Source organism: Aythya marila (genome assembly GCF_965140915.1).
Source record: "Aythya marila genome assembly, chromosome: 6".
In the NCBI taxonomy this organism is placed as follows: domain Eukaryota; kingdom Metazoa; phylum Chordata; class Aves; order Anseriformes; family Anatidae; genus Aythya; species Aythya marila.
This window is the reverse complement of record NC_139047.1, coordinates 19,223,803-19,242,577: the sequence shown is the minus strand read 5'-3', so window position 1 is coordinate 19,242,577 and position 18,775 is coordinate 19,223,803. Positions and strand designations below refer to the sequence as shown.

Here is an 18,775-nt window from a genome sequence, read left to right as displayed (position 1 = left end):
GCATAAGTGTCCATAAATGGTGGGAAGCACAAAAACTTGTTTATATACATAGGGGGTTTGTAGTTTTGAGTTCTCACTTAATACTTACCTTTTGAGTTAGCATGTAGCAACTGGCTTGGTTTAAAAAAAAAAAAAAACAACACACTGTGTTGTAGACAAAATTGGTTCACTCTGGTAACCATAGTATCTGGAGCATACAGACCTCTTGTGGTAAACACAGAGAACTGCCCAAGTGTGGCCTCTGAAATTAGTGAAAATGTCTATGAAGTAAAATGCTGTGTACTGTAATTAAGTGTAACATTTGCTTTCCTTAACACAAGCATTACATTCCAGAAAACCCCAATCCTAAAAGTGGAATTATTCCAGGAAGCTTAAGCTTTGAATCAGTCTTGTCAGCAGTTGCTGATTTTAAAGCTCCTGTTTTTGAACCAGGAGGTTCCATGCAGCAAGGAATGTACACACCAAAAGGTATGGTAATCAGTGTGCTCTTATAATATACTCATTAGTAAGAAGCTTAAGCAGAGTTTGTTTTGTTTCTGTTTCAAACAAACAAAAATTAAAACCCCAAAACAACAACAAAGCTGACCTCTCCATTGTTATTATATTTATATATTATAATATTATAATTATACAGTTATATATTATATAATTACATATTATATGTTAATATAATACTTATATTACGTTGTTTATTGTATTTAAGAGCATTGCTAAAGCTTCTTAATGGCTTTTAGTTCTACACTTTGTAGAGTAAAAGTGAGCTTCTAGTATTAACCAGGTGTCCTTAGAAGGCATGGGAAAAGTGAAGAACTGAAGGATCATGTTGTTTGTATTTCACTGATCTTATATACTTAATAATTAATGTGATTACTGAATGTGTCTTTTTTTTTTTTTTTTTTTAGTTATAACTAGTTACACTAGCAGGGTGTCAGTGGCAAAGGCTTTCCTTTTGAACTTGCTCACATTTTTAGAATTAAAAATATCATGACACATAATTATTTTGTTTAAATATCCCAGTATGTAACATTTTTCACAGTCGATAGTGAGGGTCTAGAACAAAGTTCAAGCTAGACAAGGTACAGAATATTGTTCTATAATTCTGCAGTGCATGCAGTACAAAAATGACAAGCTTTTTCCCTGACCTGCTTTCCATCTAAATAGGATTCAACAGTGTTGATATATCAAAGGAGAGGAAGAATCTAAGAACTCAGTGTTCCATTTCCTGTCACTGAGCAGATAAGCCTCCTAGGAATCTGAAATGCTCCATGTGCTCTGGTTGTGCTTCAGTTCATAGCATAGCTGAAGATGAATTAACTCCTTCCTCCCTACGGGATGACTTGAGAACTGGCAGTGTTGGGCCTGACAATTTGAAGCCGTTTAGTTTATAGGCAGTTTTCTCTTTTGCCTGTGAAAACTTGGAAGAATGTTGTAAATGTTTACATTGTGTTAGGCCTGCTGTTGGAGCTAAATTTCTGTTATCCCTTGTTTTCCTTCTTGAGTTGAATCTTGAATTCATATTGCTGTGTCACAGGAGCTAACCGCTTCAAAATGGTTTGTAGAGTGGGACTTCTTAATTTGCCTCTAGGTTGGAAACTTTTTCTTTCCATTTACAAGTCCATAAGAAGTAGCATTTAAACAGAATGTTTTTACTAACACTCTGCTCAGACTTCTGTATTTTTGATTGCTCTGAGAAGCTACTCAGCATATTTATTTAAAGCTACAAAAGAAAATGTGAATAAGAAAGATTTAAATGCTAAAATAATGCTTGTACGCTAGTTAAAAAAACAAAAACAGGTTTGTAAATGATTGATCACACGTTTTTTGAGAAGAAACTTGGCTGTTGTCAAGAATGAACGAAAGATTATGTTAAGGTACAGTCATTTGGCTCCCCCTAATAGTTAATTATTACTTACCTGCTATCTGCTCTGCAGTCTTTATTTCCTATTTTTGAGTGTGCATGAGCTTATCAAGTTCCAACTGAAAAATAATTACAATGTTTTGTTAGATATCCTTTGAAATTAAAAGGAGTGAAGCAAGATGCATAGAGAAAAGTACAGAGAAATGTGTTTTGGGGCTGCTTTCATTTACTTAGAATTGAGTGCTTAAATATACCTCAAATTAATTTGAATTAAAAAATATATATATATAATAAAATCCTCTGTGTGTGTGTTTCAGTTGTCTTCTAATCAGGAATGTATGATTCTTTCTCCTCTGCCCCCCACATAGTAAAGTGCTATCTAACAGAAAACAGAACTAGAAGACAGTAAAGTAAAGTTGCTTAATAGAAAAGATCTATTGCCTTAATGGTTAATTTTCTGGCTTGGAACTGGGAAAAATATTTCTGATGGTGAAAGCATGATGTCTAGATAAGTAGTATTAGTTCATAAGTAGTAGTAATCATTAATCTAGAAAGTACTAAATATTGTTAGTAAGAATTCAAAAGAATATGTACTATGCTGAAAAACTGATTAGCTTTAATTATGTATTTTTCTATTACATAATTAAGAAGGAACTCTGGAATAAGTTGTAGTGTCTATAAAGAGAATTTTAACATGTGACTTATTTTAAACAACAGCTGAAGTCTGGGATAAAGAATTTGACCCTGTAATGGTAATACTCCGAACAGTTTACCGTAGAGATGTACAGTCTGCAATGGACAGATACACAGCCTTGTAAGTTGGATCAGTTTTAGAAATGTAATGTCATGTCATTTATTGCAAATTTTTTTTTTGTTTATCTTTGTTTTTTTGCTGCCTGGGAATATTAATGATGTTATCAATGTTTTCAGGCCCCACGTTTGTCCTTGAGTAAATAGCTTGTAAGTGTATAGACAGCCCATGTAGACAACCTGGAGCACAAGAGGTTCCATCTAAACATCAGAAGGCACTCCTTTGTTGTACATGTGTCAGAACTTTGGGAAAGGCTGCTCAGGGAGGCTAGGGAGTCTGCTTCCTTGGAAATCTCTAGAAGCTGCTTGGACACGTCCTTGGGCTCCTCAAGATGTCCCTGCCTGAGTGGGGGGCAGGACTGGATAACATTCAGAGATTCCTTCTGCCCATAACCGTTCTGTGCTTCTGTAACGGGTGTGTTGAAATTATGTTGAAGATGATGCATTTATTTCTGTATGTTCACGTATGACAGAAACCATGGGATAATTAAATGAGCTCTGATTTAAACACTCACGGGCACTCTTAAGTTCTAAGATGCAACAAGATTTGGTCCTTTTTCTGTCCCTTATATTCTATTCAGTACAACTTCTTACCCTTACAGATCGGGATTTCAACTAATTTAATCTGGTTCTCTTTTATTTCATAACTTGGGAAATAAAAATCAGGTTCAAAAAATTCTTAGGAAAATTTCACTGTATTTGTTCTCTGCCCTTGTGCTTATTGTATTAAGTCAAAACTCACTGTAAACATACACTGTAAGTGATTTTGAGACAGCTAGTGATGTTAAGTATCTGCATTGTGTAGCGCACTGGATTCCAGCTCAGTATTAGAAATGTGACTCCACATTGAATTTAACACTTACTTAGGTATATTTGGCTCTACCAATACTGTTATATCTATGAAGTTAGAATGTCTAGCATTTCCTGCTGTTGCCTGTAACCCAGTACTGCAGGATAGAATTTTCTATGTTTGATGTCTGACTAACACATGGATTTTAGTAATGTGAGAAGTTTTCTTGCTCTTCTATGTGCCTCTTAGAATGAAAATGGAGTTCTTAAATTCATAGCAGTAGTAAACAATGTATATAGCTTTATAAATGTCATTTCAAGCAGTGGTAATCCACGGAAAAGTAGGACTGGATTCTGTGTGTACTTCAATTTTTTGGAATGTTGTGTAGAGAAATTAAATGGCTGAGAAATGGTTGTCAGTTCTAAAGTTGGTCTGAACAAAGAGCTCTGCATGGGCCTGTAACAGTGACAGTTGTCCACATTATTGCAACATCTAACATAAGTACATTGTGTTTCAACAGTTTAAAGCAAAGTGGTAAATTTCCTGGCAACCCATGGCCTCCTTACAAGAAGAGGACGCCACTACATCCAAGTTACAAAGGTCTCATAAAGCTTTTACACTGTAAAACCTTGCACATCGTGCTTTTCACACTTCTTTACAAGGTATGGTTGTAATTCTCATTAAGTCTAATATTTTACTTCTACTTCCTAGAGCAGGAGTGCTTAGAATCATATTTTTATAGATTTTCTTTGGAACAGTCAGGTTCAAATTTATATAACTTTTATTTTTTGTTCTTAGGAGGAAATACTTTCAATTAGAGTTGTTCTTCCTCTTGCTAATTGAGCTTAAAAAAAAAACAAAAAAAAAACACAAAACAACATTAAAATGACTGAGGTGGTTAAAGTTCATATAGTGTATTAATGTTGTTTTGTCTGCCTAGTCTTTTCTTTTTAATTGATGCTCGTGTCTCACAATACAACTCTCAAAAGCGCGTGAAATAAAATTATGTATCGAAAGACAGATAAATAAAGAAATAGTTGTGTATATAGCTCAAGGCCTCGTACCTTTCTTGGTGTGGGTAACCTGGAAGGTCATGCAAAGTAAATTGGTAGGAAGTGCTTTGAGTTTATTCATATGAGAATTTTGTTTTCTTGCTTTACCTCCCAATTTAGGTTATAGATGTTTGTCATGCTTTTAGAAATTTCTGCTTTTTTCTCATAATAGAGAGAAAAAAGCAGAAATTTTTTTTTCTCATAATTGTGGGAATATCAAACATAAAACCTTTTATGATGTCTATTTTTCTGCCTAGATATTAATGGATCATCAGAATTTGTCAGAACATGTCCTCTGCATGGTTTTGTATTTGATTGAGCTGGGGTTGGAAAATTCTCCAGAGCAAGAATCAGAGGAAGAGGTAAGAAGGCTTTCTGAGGGGGGGGAGAAAGTTTTGTCTAATGAATCAATATTTAACAACAACAACAAAAAGATGTTTACTAATTTTACCATGTGCTTTAGAATAAAACATTTTTTAAAGCAGGAATCAGCTAAGCAATAAATATTAAAAAACTGTATACTCATATGAAGAGGAATTTAGTATCTTGTCTTGTGTTGAAATGGTTTCTGTACCGATAACCTGGCAACACAGATTAATTGCATCCTTACTATTCTGTAAATCAGTACTTGAAATTGATTGGAAGAAAAAAAAAAAAAAGGAATTGAATCTAAAACTCGGTTCAATTTCTAGATTTTCAGATGAAACCATTATCACTGGGCACTTTGATCAGTGATATTTTTCTAATATGACTAAGGATCTGCTGTTTTTTTTGGGCTTGACTTGTGTATAGTTTGTATTAATCTTAGATTATGCAGCTTTGTATTACCCCATGTAGTTTATTTTGTTTTTGTTTCATAGTGTTGATAACATACTATATATATATATATATATTTATCAGAGCTGTAGTCCTCAGGGTAGGTATCAGTTATTATAATTAAAAGCTAGATGGGCTTCAGTGAGGTACGCACTATTCACATCTCATGAAGAGGTTATGGTTTCTGCAGTACCATTATAAAAGCTACATAAATTATTGTGACACATAAGAGAATGTACACCTTTTTATTATTTTTTAAGGAATCTGCAGGTGGACAAGAACGTTGCCATGACAGTTGGTTTCCAGGTAGTAACTTGGTTTCTAACATGCGTCACTTCATTAATTATGTCCGTGTAAGAGTACCAGAAACTGCTCCAGAAGTGAAGAAAGAACCACCTGCAAGTACCAGTTCAGATGGTTTAGCTTCATCACAAGTAAGTATATAAAAACACTGGTCTCTTTCCTATTGCCTGTTTTTGTTTCTTTTGGAGGGTGGGGGGTGTAGGCTGTATTTCTTTTTATAAATTTCTTAGAATACTATTTTTTTTTTCAGTAATCTTTTCTAAGTATACTGATAGCAGAAATAGAAAATGTTTCACGTATCTCCTTCCAAATGATATATTTAATGATTTTTTTTGTCCTCAATCTACCAGTGTTCAAGGCGGAAGAGCCTTCAGAGAGAGGTAGATCTGTGTGCAGTTTGTTCTCCTAAGCAATTTACTAGCAACATGGCTTTAATTGTTCTAACCTTTATGTTCAGTGAAATCTTCTAATTTTCTTGAATTCCTTTTAATTTATATTGAAAGGATTCATGCTTTTTTCATATTTTTTGATTTTAACCTTAGGTAATAAACTTCTACGGAAAAAGAAGTCCTTACATTTTTAGTACATATTGTCCTTACATTTTTAATACGTATTTTCAAATTAAAACTTTCTATCAAATACAATATGTCATTGTTAGCTTACTGCTTGAGCTTTTTGTTTAGGCCTCATTTTGTCTTGTCAAGTTATCACTAACATTTAATAATATAAAGTAGTTCTAGCTTACTCAAATCTTGGTTAGTTTAACTTTTCATTGCAAGTGCATTTGAAATGAATAATGGCAATAAAAAATACATTTTTTTTTTTTTGGCAAAACCAAAAGGTTTGTAGCCAGTAGGTAATATAATCTCTCTGTAAAGGCTGCTTTTGTATACAGCACTTCTGATTATTGTACGCTGGAGGTAAAGAAAGGTGTTGTAGTGAAATGCATTAGATACTCCTTTTGCATGTTAATATTAGGAAAAATACTTTAAAACTTGAAGTAGGTATGTTAGAAGCAGTAGATGAAAACAAACAAGGTAGGTTAGGTGAAGTTCAGAATCCCATCTTTATACTGGATCTTTGAAGCATTTGGCATCTTTTGGTTGCCCACACTTCTGAGAAGTGGGTAAGATGTTAACAAGTTTTGAATCTTATGTTCAAAATACTCAGGAAACATCTCCGCTATGACTTCAGTATATGTGAGTCGCTTCAATGTTTCCTTAATTTGGGAATGCAAACAAGGGTAGCATAGAACAGAAACATCTGAATGGGCTCTGCCATTAGTGTAACTGTTCTCATGGGTGTTGGATAGCAAGCTCTGCTTGCAGATGTGGGTGTGTGAGGTTTCTGGGTCTCACTTAATAAGTTCACATAAGGTGGACAGTGCTCCTGGGGATGTGCAGGGTTCATCTGTGTGAGATTGTGTTATGTTGTGCAGCAGTGCTCAGTAGAATTATGCTAAAGAAATGGCTTAAGGATACTCTTTTAGGCATATCTATAATTTTAGTAAGAAACTACTCCTTGGGGAACAGAATTTAAGTTTAACAAGAGTAAAGCCAGTTGTTGTTTTGTTACAGACAATTTTTTTGTCTTTGTCTTTTTATGTAGCTGCATATTTCAGATTTGTATAAAAGTATGACATGGGGTTAATATTCTGATACACAAAATTTCAATATTCTCTGGAAGAGAGAAAACCTTAAAATGTTTCATACATTTTCTCCTAATTTTAAATATTTTCTATAGTTTTATAAATGTACGTTGTTTGTAATTGTATTTTGAAAGTTAAAATTTATATTTTTTTTCCAAGAATTCAGGGACAGCTCAAGTGTTCAGTTTGGTTGCAGAACGTAGAAAAAAATTTCAAGAAATCATCAATCGGAACACCAGTGAGGCAAATCAAGTGGTTCGGCCAAAAGCATCAATGAAATGGTCAGCACCTGGTGCAACTCCACAGCTAACCACAGCCATTCTGGAAGTCAAAGAAAGTATACTGTCCTTGCTGATTAAGTTGCATCACAAACTCTCAGGAAAACAGAACTCTTACTATCCTCCGTGGTTGGATGATGTGGATGTTTTAATCCACCCAGAAATTCCAAGATACTCTCATGGTGATGGAATGACAGCAGTAGAAAGAATTTTATTGAAAGCTGCTGTACAGAGCAGACTGAATAAACGTATAATTGAAGAGATTTGCAGAAAGGTGACACCTCCTGTACCACCAAAAAAGATTAGTTCTGCAGAGAAGAAAACTTTGGATAAAGAAGAAAGGTAACGTTAATAAGAAAATAACGGGGTGTTAGAAGAACAATAGATGTTCTGCATCTATTGATTGATCTGGTGCTCAGTAGTGCTAGATTTATGTACAGGAGAAGCATAGGAATCAATTAATCACGTAACTTTCCATATAGAAAAGGCTAAGGTTATTTCTTTCCCTCTAGAAAAGATGTGATATTTGAAACTAACTATTGTGTGCATTTATATTTTAAGTTAAATTCTAGGGCTAATGAATGTTGCCAGTTCTTTGTGTCTGAGTGACTATTTTCCTCCCCTCAAAACCATGAAAGAGCTGGGGACCTGTGGAATTTATTAATGGACAATGTGATAACTGAAGTGACTAATCTCATTGCTTATGTAACATAATGATACATATAATAACATCATATATAATCTCATTGCTTATTATAGTCAGGCTGTAATTTTCAATTTTTTTTTTTCCTTTTTCCAAGTCCAGTTTTGTATTAATGAAGATCAAGCAGACTGACCATTCAGTGATCACCCTTTTTGGTTACTTTGACATATAATGACAAATTTGGCATCACTCAGGCAAGGGGTTGTCACTATAGAAACCAAAATACAGAACTAGAAGAGAGCCTGAGCTGCCTGCAGTATTTTTCAATTGCAGTGTCATATCCCCATGGGCCACCATGGAAAATTACAGAGCTGTTCTGAATCTGTCAGAGTTTGTTTATGTCTTCTTATTAAAGGCCTTTATTTACAGTCACTCTGCTTTCAGCTGAGACATATATTGAGAAATTCCCAGGGAGAAATAAATAAAAACAGGTTTAATAAATGCCCTGATATGATCCTCAGAAATAATGAATCTTAAGTTTGTTGTAAATAGAAGTTATTTTGAGAAATGGTGGCAGTAAAATGTGACAGATAAAGGGACAGAGGTACTCAGATTTTTAAGGTGCCTTTAGGAAAACAAGTTCAAAGCTTTGACGTATAAACAGGGCACTTCAGGGTAACAAGTTGCATTACGTTAGCTGCTTTGAGCATGTGCAAGTCTGTTTCTGTGCCAGGACAGTGGTAATTAGGCAGTACCAGGGACTAAAGAGGACTCAGATGCCAAGTGATTGTTCTTGAATTCCTTGTCAGTAACTCTAGTTATCTCTAACTAGGAGGAAAAAAAAATGTTATTAATGCTGATGAATAGGATTTGTAGCTCTGATAGAGCTTCCCTCTGTGAAGTCCCCATCCATGGGACATGTAGGTTTCCACGAGCTCCATGTGGTGAGCAGCTGTAGTGCGAGTTTGATTTTTTTTTTTTTCTTTTTTCCCCACTTGAATTTTCCCATTTCCTCTATCTGTAACCTCTTGTCAACTGGTACTTTAGGAAGAGGCAACTTGGGTAAATATGCATACTGTAATGGGTAGATAGTGACACGTGTAAAAATATATCAAAACCAGACACTGATGAGCACAGGAATAAAGAGATTATGCAGAGATTATGTAGGATGTAAATGGTACATCCTACAGGGGATTTTAAAAACAAGGTGAAATGTTGCTATAAAATAATAGGATACCTAAGTAAAACCTTGAAGGATTGGTTTAGGATATGAAGATGAATGAAAACGAGAACAGAAATTAGTTTAATGGTCTTCTTATCTGAGACAGCAAGTATTAAAAGCCATGCCCTACTCAGGAAAAACAAACGGAAGGGGGAAAAATGATGAGATATTACTATGTATTGTTAATTTGTAACACTGCAAAGGAATAGTACAAATAGTACAAGTAAAAACTTATATGGTACCATACAGATTCAGTGGAGATAGAACTGGGAGCTGGACATCCCTTTGCAGGTTTGGATCAAGATCTTTGTGATATTGGCTTTAGAGTGAATATATGGTGAGTTGTACCATTGTGGAGAAGGGTAATTTTTCAGATGGCAGTGCGATGAAAAATAGCGGGCACACTTAAGTAGTGTCTGATAAATAACTCGCTGTTTTTACTGAACTAACAAAAGATGTGCTGTTCTGTAGTTATTGTTTGGAGCAATAAGGGAATTACAGAATAGCTGGTCATATAGCCTTGGTCACTAATACAGTTTAAGGACAGATGAGAATGCGTCTTAACTAATGCCTTCCATTTGTAAATCTAGAGCTGTGTTAAACAATGAGGAAAATATCAGTGAAGTCAGCTTGGCTCCAGAAAGATAAGGGCTTTCAAAGTGGAGGCTATCTCAAACTTAAGTCAAGGTATAAAAACTGCTGGTTGGCAGTGTCTTGGGTGGAAGTCGGGGAGAGGACGCCAGTATGAGGAGCCTTAGCTGGAAAAGAAGTTACTCATAATTTCATTTCATTTCAAACTCCATTGTTTCCCTTGGCATTAGGCTTGATATCAAGAGTGAGTGAGGTAGGCTTTATTATTATTATCTACTTGTAGAAGTTGGTTAATTTGTTTGTGAGTACTTGTTTTTGTGCAACACTTGGCATTTCATTCTGTTATTCTTCCTTTGTGTAGCAGAAAGGTAACTTTCAAGAATAAGGTCCTAGGTGGTGCTGGTGTTTTGGTTTGTTTTTAATGATACCAAGCCTTAATCTGTTAAGGATCCTTTGGAGGTATTTTAGGACAGGATTTTATTATTTCCTTCCGGACTTCAGACCTTTTGCTGGTTTGCTTTTATTTCTTTAAGTCTACTTTTAGGATAATAGATTTTTTTTTTTATTCTCGAAAATGAATCCCTTATTTAGAGAAAACTAGAATTTTTGAATGAGATTGTTTAATGTGGTAAGTGTAATCAACCTGATGGTATAAATTATTTTCTTCCATTTTACACTTCCCCCCACCTTATTTTTCCACATCCTTCCACTGTCCTTTTTTTTTTTTTTTTTTTTTTTTTTTTTTTTTTTTTCAGGCGACAGAAGGCCAGAGAAAGGCAACAGAAATTGTTGGCTGAATTTGCTTCAAGGCAGAAAAGCTTCATGGAAACTGCCATGGATGTTGGTAAGTTTTTGTGTTGCTGGTTACTGTAAATTTTTTTCATGCCAGTATTGCTGGTTTTACTCACAGTTAAAAACAAACAAAAAGACACACGCACTCTACCGCTGAACTAAAGAATTATGCAGCTTAGTCATGTTTTCTAGAGCAGATAATACTGAACATGTAATTGCTAAGGAAGGAGCTAAATGGTCTTGAAAGTACTTAAGAACAGCACATTATCTGAAGGAAATAAAATTATTTTCTTATTACACAGTAGATGTTGTGATTACATTTTGTGTTGTGTTTTTAAGTATTTACTTTTTAATTTAAAACTTTCCAAAGTTAGTCTCTCTTCAACATTGCATTTAAGATTTCACCACAGAGTGTCAAATTTTAATATGGCAAAGGTTTTGCGTTTTTAGTTAATGTACAGAATTGAGGCAAGCATAATTTTCAGATGATCTTAGTTGCTCTGAGTGGTGATACTGAAGTCTGGGTAATTTACAGGCTATATAGCAGAATCAGTTGTTTTTCCTGAGAATATGTTCTTTACAGGTTTCTATACAGAAAAATATGAATCTTGATTAGCTTACTTGTGTTTAACTGAGGAGTGAAAAATACTTTTGTGTGGATTAATTAATTGAAAACTAACACTTTTGAAAGATATGAAAAAGCAGGAATGCTTTCTTTTTTCCTCAGCTTTCCTCCTCTGTAATATGGACATGTTCTATTGGGAAAACATGAGAACGCATTTAACTGGTTTCTAGAGATAGCACTTTGAAAAATTTCATAATAGCTTCCTCCTGACTGCATAGACTGTCCATTTTTTGCTCCCTGTTATCTTCTATATATGTTCTGTGACAACTGCTTTGCTGGATGTAATTAAGTGAAAATTAAAAATAGTTGTGTCAATCAATTGGAATGGAACAGAATCCACTATTCTGTCTCTAGCTGTTTGCAGGACAAATGTATGAAGTAGAAAAACAAACCAAGTAACATCATACTAAGAACAGTAGATAGAGCTCTTGAAATACTCGAGAATGGCTAGTGAGTGAAAATGGTGTTAAGTAGTCACACAGAGACAACTCCATAGGCCTTGTAGCCTCCTAGTGTACCTGCTTCTACGTTTTTGTTTTGAGTGTTTATCTCAGTGTGAAGCTATTGTTTGTCTATCATAATGTGGAACGTCATGCAAGACATTTTGGAAACGTTGCCGCCTTTCAGGCTGAACTTGTGCAGAACAAAAATAAATCCCTCTGCTTCAAGTTAATGGTGGCCTGTAACAAATTGCAGTGATATTTGTAATGATGTGTATCTAAGTTTTATAAACATGAAATATTTTGATTCGTTCCAGGCAAGCTACAAAGCTGTTCAATCAAATATAAGTTAATGAAAAAAAAAAAAAGTAAATTGGTTAATTTGTGTATTATAAATACTAAAATATTTTGATTTCTGTTTATAGTTTTTGCTGTATCTGAAGTGCCCGATGTGATTACTTTTTTGGGGCACGCCTTTTGATGAACACGCGGTACCATCTTTTTGTTTCTTTCCTATCACAGTTGCAGCAGGACAGCATTTGTCCTTCAGGCAAATGCTCCTTAGCTAGTTTTTAAAAGAGAGTGAACAGTTCTAATGCAAGGTGACATACATTTCCTAACTCTCAATCTTCTGAACCCAGATAGAAAAATAAATTAAGTACTGATCTCCTGAGAATATATATGCTGGGTCAGGACAGAGGCTATTAGCATACTAATGGTTGCTTTGATGCTAGAGGGCCACTCTGAAACACAACGTGTACAGCAGGAAGTACATTGACTACAGTCGGAGGTTGTAAGCTATATTTATCATGTTTAGACACCTTTACATAGCCCTTTGTGTTTTGAGGTTTTGCTGAGTAGGGGAAAGAAGGGGAGTGAATCATAGCCTTAAACTAGGGAGAGTACAAAATAGAAAAGAAAAGAAAAAAAAAGGCAGCAATACATCATGTAATGGAGATTTTAGCAGACTGATCCATATTAGATAGGAGGTGGCAAATGCTGGGATTTTGTAAATTGGGGTCTTTTGCTCCTATTAGTACAAATCTAAGCCAAGAACTAAATAATAAACTTCTTTTAAAACCCATGGGTTTTAAAACCCAGTAAAGTGTTTGGCACTACTCTAGATTTCTGTCTCAGTTTAAATATTTTCATCCTGTAGTGATTTGGACTTTGTTGTTCTTAATGAGGTTCATATTTATCCAGATTTCTGAGTGAATTCCCAGGGGCAAAGAAAACTTCCAGAACATGCTTAAGGCTGTGGGGTTTGCTCTGACAGCAGACAAACCTCAGAAAATAAACTTGGTGAACTGATACCAGTATGCCATGTTGTTATTGTGTGTTTCCAAGTCACTCGTTCAGAGGCATTGATGTCATTAGGGTAAGTCTGGGTGAAACCAATTAGGTAAACTCCAATGCCCCCAAAGATTTAAAACTGTGAGCATCTTTGGTTGTTTCCCAAAGAGCGATTAACATAAAATACAGTTGCTGTCTTATATGACTGCTGGCAGGCAGGTAAAGCCAGGCTTTGGCCTAGCAGCTAGAAGCACATCGGTCCTCCTTGCTTCTGTTGCCAGTACCTACTTTCTGAATCTCCAGAGACATGTTGAGATACCTTGTTTTGTGTGACAACAGTGTTTTTGCAGAAGAGAACTGCAGACTCCTGCAAAACGTGCTTGAAAAGTTGAAGGTTAATATGTCCCCATAACCTGTATCATTTAAAAACAGCTGACAGAGGATTCCTTTTGTTCTCAATAATGCAATGTTCTAGGATGTAACACAAGTGGCTATTTTCATTGAAATACCTTCTTAGCCTTCTTATTGTTGGCATGTAGAGGTAGGTCTTGTAGCTAGTGAGCCAGGGTCTGCTGCTTCCACAGGAGCTCCACGGAGACAAAACTTTGGAAGGCAAGATGAGCAGGACTAGAATGGCAAGATTGAGAAGATCACTCCATGTGGAGTTTTCTTCATTTCCACCCCCCACACACACACTGCCACTGATCTATTTTCACCTCAGGAGTTATGCTGTCAGAAGGAAGCTAAAAACTAGTTTAAGCCAGTAATCATGGTTTGTAGTAGTCCACTCAAAAAGAACTGTCTTTTTTTTTTTTTCTTCTTTTTAGTCCATAATTTCTTGGAGGTTTTAACTCCTTTCTTATTTCTCTTACCCATGCATTTTGTGTAGGTTGACATTTTTTTTTCCATCTCTGGAGGAAATCATTTATTAGGAAGTCCTCCTTGGTGCTAGAAATCTAGCTCCTATGAAATTTTATTGTTCCCTAAAGTCACCTAGCACTAGATGTAGCTGTATCTACATCTAGTATCTATTTGTTCATTGAATTCTGAAATTAGCTTGTTTTTGATTTGTCTGCACATTGGAAATAGTGTGTCTGATCTATATACTTCTAAATTGATTGAAAGTACCTTTTAAATACTAAGATCCTTCTTTGCTTAGATTTAGAATATGGAATTCATGATGAATGAATGATACTTTATCAGTAGAATGTTAGCTGATACTAAGGACTTCTGCTGAATTGTTCAAAATGAGATTGCCGCACTCTATTCTCTTCCTATGCTTACTAAAAATAGTGAATGATTGCATATTTTGTTTCACTGACATAATTTTAGAAAACTATAAAGACAGGAGCTCTGTGGTCGTGTCATGTGTTTCTGATGTACAGGTATATGTACATCATATGTACAGTAATATGCATTACACAATTATGAGGTGATGTTAAATATGAAAAACAGCTTTAATGTAACAGGAGGAAGTAAACAATTGCCGCTAGGTTTTCTGCTTGCTTGGACTTGTGCAATAAAAAAATGCTTGCAGTTGATGCATTTTGCTTTTTATGTTCATTGTTCATCTGACTGCCACTAGATGGTGATAGATGTGTGCAGTATTAACAGCTGTAAGTCAAGGAAGATCATAGTTCATTTTCATATGACCCTCAATAACAGACTGAGAAATCAATACTGACTAAAACAGCGTAATTTTGGTTCTGCCTTGTGAGTGAGAACATTGCATGGATTCTTTCATAGCAAAGAATGACGCTGCCTTGAATCCAGCTCGTCTCTCCTCATAGCAGCAGGCTTTTCTAAGCTTGCTGTGGGTTTATGGAAAAGAGCATTCCTAAAAGCATTTCTGCATGAGGACTCTTGATACGCTTCAGGTTTTTGGGTTCTTTATCCAGCACCTTGGCCTACTTAAGGAGATAAAGGGCATATCTGAAGGTCAGGAGGTGGTGTTCTTCTTTTGATAACTCATCTTCTAGGAAAGAACAGAAGTAAAGTACCCTTATATTCTAGAGCAGGAGTTTGAGCGTATGTGTTCCTGAGCACTTAGGAGAGGATCATGTAGTCTTGTGGTTCTTCCAAAACAAAAAAGAGTTCTTAGCTTTATTTCTAGATTTATTTATTTTTTTTTTCAGCAGAGAGCATCTCAAGTGGATTTTGGCACAGTCTATTCCTGCACAGACTGCAGAAATGATTCTATATGCTGTACTTTTCTGTGCATGAAATTTCTCTTGAATTTAGCTTAAGAAATCAGTAGTGTGTGAAAACTGTTAGTAAAGAATTTTCATTTTAACTTCAGATAAAATCTAGCTTCACTTAGCATTGATTGTAACGTAACAGCCCTGTAAAATCTGCTGTAGCTGATCCTGTTTTGAGTGGGGTGGTTGGACTAGGTGATCTCTAGAGGTTCCTGCCAACCTCAGCCATTCTGTGATATTGAACCAGATGAAGAAATAACTTCAAATACGTTATCTTTTGATTAACATCCTCCCCTCACCCTGCCTCCAAAAATACTACTGCTACTTGTCATGTGAACAAAGTTGCATTAGTTGTAATTGTTTCAGCACTTTGATGTTTAGCTTTTAGCACTTCTGTCTGTGTACCTAGGAAATAATAATGTGGATGACTGGAAAAACAGATCTCAGATACTACTTTTTCATAGTTAATCTTAAATTACACACTACATTTTATATAGAATAGCAGAAGGTTGCTTTGTTAATACACCCCAAATATTTAAAGACTGTCCAAGTTTCATGTAAAAAAAAAAAAAATAAATTGTATGTTTCCTTAAAGTACATTTATGTTACAAAATGACTGCTTACATACAGCATGCTGGTTGATAAGACAGATTACTAGTAGTATTTTTTTTTTTTACCTCTGTGGAAGGCTATATGTGTGATATAGAAGAACCAAGGTGGAAAAGTGTCAAGTTTATATATATAAAATACATATATTAAAACAGGTACTTCCAGGTTAACATAAATGTTGAAACATGTACTGTTGATTCTTATACAGCTTACAGGGTATAGCCTGAAGGCATCTCAGTCTTTAAGGTGGTTTGTCTAAAAGGAGCTCACTTGACATACTCCCAATTTGGCAGTTAGACCTGATGACCAGATCTGCATGTTAGGGTTGATACTACTGCTTAATTCATTAATCTTGTCTCATCATCTTTAAAATAATTTTCTATTTCTTCAGACTTACTCAGGCAATAATTAGAAGGAAAATATTGGTTATCAGCATCTGGTTTTAGTAGAGATTCATATTCATTACCCTTCATCCCTACATATTCTGAGTTTTCAGTATAGTATCTAATGAAATAGAAGTTACTTCTTATCTTCACTCATGTTTTAAAAAGATGAAGTTTACTACAGAACACAAACTAAACATTTAATTCCACCAGAAATAGTTTTGAACATGGGAAAACACGTACTTCCTTGTATAGATGTCTTTCTTGAGGCAGCAAGGTTAGTTTCAAGTAACCTTCAATTTTTTGGTTTTAGATTAACTATAGAGAAATGATTTTGACGTGTTCTTCAGTACATCAGTGAGACTGAATTTCTTGCCCTTTGTATAATGCTGTTTTTCTTACCCTTTTTTAGAATCGCCAGATGCTGATATTGCCATGGAGGTAGCTACATCGGAACAGCATGTTTCTGAGGCAATATATGATTGTGTAATTTGTGGGCAAAGTGGTCCTTCTACAGAAGACAGACCTACAGGGCTAGTTGTACTATTACAAGCATCTTCAGGTATGAATGTGACTTGTTAGATAAGCAGTGTTTCTACAGCTTTCATTATGCATGCATAAATATTGTTGAGTTTCATGGAGCATGGAAAGAGAATGGAAGGCCTCTTTCAATGTATGGATGGTCTGCTCTGAGGCTATCTGTAGATCTAAGGATACTGGGAAATTTTAAATGTTTGGGAGAAGAGTGAACGGTTTAATTCCCCGCTATTGCAGTTTATTTTGTAAAAGTAGCACACATGCAGACTTGAAGGAAAATGGACATTAGAAAAAAAAATAAAAGAGAAAATAAAATAGCTGTGTGTATACAATTCCAGTACAAAAACACTCTTTTCAGAATTTAGTTTCTTTAGTAATTTTTTTACTGTTTAATATCAACACAACATATTGTAGTTACAAACCAGAATTTGCTGCTCGTTTTCTTAACTCTTCAGCATATTGTTTTTCTTTCTTGCTTCTTTTCTGTATACAGTGTTGGGACAATGCCGCAATAGCACTGAGCCAAAGAAACTGCCAACTACTGAGGAGGAGCAGATATACTCCAAGGATACCTGTGCAGCACTGCATGATGTGAGGCTTACAACTTTACAGCGATACTTTAAAGATGTAAGTATTTCACTTGAACAGTACTACCATTTATGAAGTGAGGTGTGTGAAAAGGTAAAGGAAATGACAAAGTAAGAGTCTTCCTCCTAGTTTCATTTCTACTTTTAGCAGCAATTCATTGTATTGCAGTAGTTACGAAGTGTTTACATTTGATAGGGTCCTTATTTTTAAATAGTGTCTAGCTTTCCCCTGGTTACATTTTTAGCACAGGCAAATAGTATATCTACAGAATGTATATTTGTTAAATATCTATGCAGATCTTGTCTAAAAGCTGGTATTTCACAAATCAGCATGACCACACAATTGAGATGTGCTTTTGCTGTCTTCAGTATTACTTTCAAAACACCAGCTTTCTTGTAGCCATTCTGTGGACCCAGTCTTACCAAGAACTGCTCACTACAAGTGACCAAGAATTACTCTTGGTTAAAAGTATTTCAGTGGCAGAGAGGAAGTAGAAAGAGTAGTTTTGACCTGTAATTGTTTTCTGAACAACCACAGAGAAAGTGAAGATGAATGGATGGGAATGAGGGGCCAGCAGAAGACTTCATCCTTTTCTGCTATATCCTGAACTCTGTACAAAATGACTGAAGTTCACATTTACTTCCATTGATACATTATTGTCTGTTTTGCAGTTCTGTTAGCTGTTCCAAGCAGAGTTTTGTGTTGCTTCATATAACTAAAAGCAATACATTACAGCTTTTCATATTTAATTTTGAGAGCCAATTCTTCTTGCTTAACAGGACTCACTCACTGTTAGACCCTTATGGAAATGCTGTCTGATATTTTCCCTGCTACGATATAAAACAGTTGTGTAAGATGATACAAATCTCTTCCCAGAAATTATTCTGGGGGAGGAGGAAATGTGTCCCATGACCCTAGATTCGTGTCTATAGATTAGTCTCAGGTGAAATACTAGCTCTTAGGCAGATTTAACCAAATAACCAGCATTTAGAAGCTTACATATTGGCTTTAAAGAGGAGAAGGGAAAAAAAATTTTAGTCGGATATGATTGCTAGCTTTCTCAGTCTGTGATCCACAGATAGTTGAAACTTGCCAAGTTTTTCTTTTTGGCATTGATGACATTAGACACTGTTTCTATGAAGCTGTCCTCAGTTAACCTAGGATTTTCTTTTTTAATATGGATATTTGCCTAAAAATAAAGTAGCATACTTTATTTGTGGGGTATTTGTATAATATCTCAGTTTCTCATGATGAGAAAGTGTCAAGTTTGTGTGTTGGTAACGTATACCCATGTTTGTT

At 35.2% G+C, this 18,775-nt stretch overlaps 1 protein-coding gene across 11 annotated transcripts in view; it reads left to right on the top strand.

Annotated features, from left to right (window-relative positions):
- UBR3 (ubiquitin protein ligase E3 component n-recognin 3) overlaps positions 1 to 18,775 on the top strand; it is a 104,153-nt gene that overhangs the window by 40,410 nt on the left and 44,968 nt on the right. For 9 of the 11 annotated variants that reach the window (XR_014317834.1, XM_082763891.1, XM_082763888.1 and 6 more), the window contains 10 exons: positions 329 to 468; positions 2,576 to 2,672; positions 3,979 to 4,120; positions 4,768 to 4,872; positions 5,587 to 5,760; positions 5,980 to 6,009; positions 7,437 to 7,897; positions 10,767 to 10,855; positions 16,764 to 16,913; positions 17,382 to 17,515. Coding sequence is in view for 10 of the 11 variants with exons in the window: in XM_082763891.1 (XP_082620017.1) it covers positions 329 to 468; positions 2,576 to 2,672; positions 3,979 to 4,120; positions 4,768 to 4,872; positions 5,587 to 5,760; positions 5,980 to 6,009; positions 7,437 to 7,897; positions 10,767 to 10,855; positions 16,764 to 16,913; positions 17,382 to 17,515 (1,522 nt within the window). In the remaining variant the exon portion in view is untranslated. The remainder of the gene's footprint in view (positions 1 to 328; positions 469 to 2,575; positions 2,673 to 3,978; positions 4,121 to 4,767; positions 4,873 to 5,586; positions 5,761 to 5,979; positions 6,010 to 7,436; positions 7,898 to 10,766; positions 10,856 to 16,763; positions 16,914 to 17,381; positions 17,516 to 18,775) is intronic. The other 2 variants (XM_082763890.1, XM_082763889.1) reach the window with 1 other exon arrangement.